Below are 2,096 nucleotides of genomic sequence, written 5' to 3'. Positions count from 1 at the left end.
GGGGAGGGTCTGAAGAGGCTTCAGGGAGAGGGAGGGCTTCCAAGATGGACTTTGCTAGAAAGTTCCATCTCTGGTGGGCAAAGATGGAAGGAGGAGGAACCAAGAGGGGGAGCTGAGAAGTGAGGGGTGGCTTATGTCACCTCAGAGTGATGTCTCTCTTGACTGTCCGGCCCTCTTCGTGTCTGGTCTTCCGTGTTTCCTTCACCTACTTGTTCTCTGTTATCTCTTTTCCCTGCTGTGGCCCCTTCTCCTCTCCTTCCCTGTGGCTCCCTTCTCTGTTCCTGTCTGTCCCTGCAGGAATTGCCTCCTTCCAGTGTCTACCAGCCCTGGGGCTCTGGAACCCCCGGGGCCCTGACCTCAGCAACTGCACCTCCCCCTGGGTCAACCAGGTGGCCCAGAAGGTACCAGCAGCAGCTGCCCCTTCCAGACTGGCACATTTGCTTGCACACTGGGCCCTGGGTGGCCGGGCACGAGGCGCACTGGGGGCAGTAGAGCAACTGGGGAGACAAATAGGCCGGCAGGTCTGGGAGCCGGGACTGCGTGGGGTCCCCTCCCTGGCCTACTGCAGGAACAGAGACGGACGGGGAGGGCAAAGAGGCCAGAGAGCGAGGGAGGGAGGAGAGGGGCCAAGCAGGCTGGGCATGTTAAAAGGGAACATGTGGGAAGCAGGATGGTCTCTGAGGTAGCCGGGGGCCCCTACTCCCACCTCACACAGATCAAGAGTGGGGAGAACGCGGCCAACATTGCCAGCGAGCTAGCCCGTCACACCCGAGGCTCCATCTATGCGGGTGACGTGTCCTCCTCCGTGAAGCTGATGGAGCAGCTGCTGGATATTCTGGACGCCCAGCTGCAGGCCTTGCGGCCCATTGAGCGCGAGTCGGCTGGCAAGAACTACAACAAGGTGGGGCGTGGCAGGGGGCCAACAGGGTGGGGCAGCGCCCTGAGGGTTCAAGACGAGCCAGCCTGGTACCTCCAAGCTGGACTGCCACCCATGGTGGTCAGAGAGGACCGGTCCTAGGCACGTTGGAGCTCCCTCTCGAGTTGCCCTGGACGGTCCTTAGGGTTGGGGGTCCCTTAGGAATAGGTCTTGCTCATGGCCCAGTCCTGGGTCGGTAACAGCTGCGGAAGAGCAACCTATCTGGGGCCCGGACGTGTCAGCGTGGGGGTGGGGGGGGGGAGGAGGGAAATGACAGCACCTCTCTTTCTTTTCCCAGATGCACAAGCGGGAGAGAACCTGCAAAGACTACATCAAGGTGAGGCCCAGAGGGCTCCTGCTGGCCAAGGCCGAGCAGCAGGGGAGGGAGAGCTGGTGAGACAGCCCTCATGGCTCCTGGGCACGCCCCAGGCAGCACTGGGGAGGGAGGCTGAGAGAAGGGATGCAGAGCCCAGCCCAAGGAACTGGAGGACGTGGGGGGAATCACAATGCCACCCCCTCGCCTGTGTAGGCTGTGGTAGAGACTGTGGACAACCTGCTGCGGCCAGAGGCTCTGGAATCCTGGAAGGACATGAATGCTACGGAGCAGGTGCACACAGCCACCATGCTCTTGGATGTCCTGGAGGAGGGTGCCTTCCTGCTGGCCGACAATGTCAGGGAGCCCGCCCGCTTCCTGGCTGCCAAGCAGAATGTGGGTGAGTGCTGTGGTCATGACCAGGGCAAGTTCAGGTGCAAATCTTGAACTGTGAGGGCTGTAGCCCAGAGACCATGGGGGATGCCCTGGCCTTGGGCCTCTTGCCATAGCTGGGCCTCTGGACTGGGGACAGACCGCAGCCACATCTGTCCTGCCATCCCCTGTCCCCACAGTCCTGGAGGTGACAGTCCTCAACACCGAGGGCCAAGTGCAGGAGCTGGTGTTCCCCCAGGAGTACCCAAGTGAGAACTCCATCCAGCTGTCCGCCAATACCATCAAGCAGAACAGCCGCAACGGTCAGTGCCCGAACCCTGGGCTGGCATCCCTGCTTCACTGGCAAAAAACATCAGTTCTTAAATTTTAGTGGTTTTGAAGAATCCAAGAAAAGGGTGGGACCCACAACACACAAGACTGTCCTATATTCAAGCTAGCATAATATTTCAGGGGATTCGTGGAGTCCTCCCTCCC

The 2,096-nt window shown here is 60.4% G+C and overlaps 1 protein-coding gene across 3 annotated transcripts in view; it reads left to right on the top strand.

Moving 5' to 3' along the window:
• Positions 1-2,096, top strand: part of ADGRL1 (adhesion G protein-coupled receptor L1) — a 44,984-nt gene that overhangs the window by 32,786 nt on the left and 10,102 nt on the right. For all 3 annotated transcript variants that reach the window (XM_049640008.1, XM_049640007.1, XM_049640009.1), the window contains exons 7-11: positions 298-401; positions 716-901; positions 1,215-1,253; positions 1,446-1,629; positions 1,802-1,924. In XM_049640008.1, coding sequence (XP_049495965.1) covers positions 298-401; positions 716-901; positions 1,215-1,253; positions 1,446-1,629; positions 1,802-1,924 — 636 coding nt within the window. The remainder of the gene's footprint in view (positions 1-297; positions 402-715; positions 902-1,214; positions 1,254-1,445; positions 1,630-1,801; positions 1,925-2,096) is intronic.

Source organism: Panthera uncia, chromosome A2 (assembly GCF_023721935.1).
Source record: "Panthera uncia isolate 11264 chromosome A2, Puncia_PCG_1.0, whole genome shotgun sequence".
In the NCBI taxonomy this organism is placed as follows: Eukaryota; Metazoa; Chordata; class Mammalia; order Carnivora; family Felidae; genus Panthera; species Panthera uncia.
This window is presented reverse-complemented; position numbering and strand designations above follow the sequence as displayed.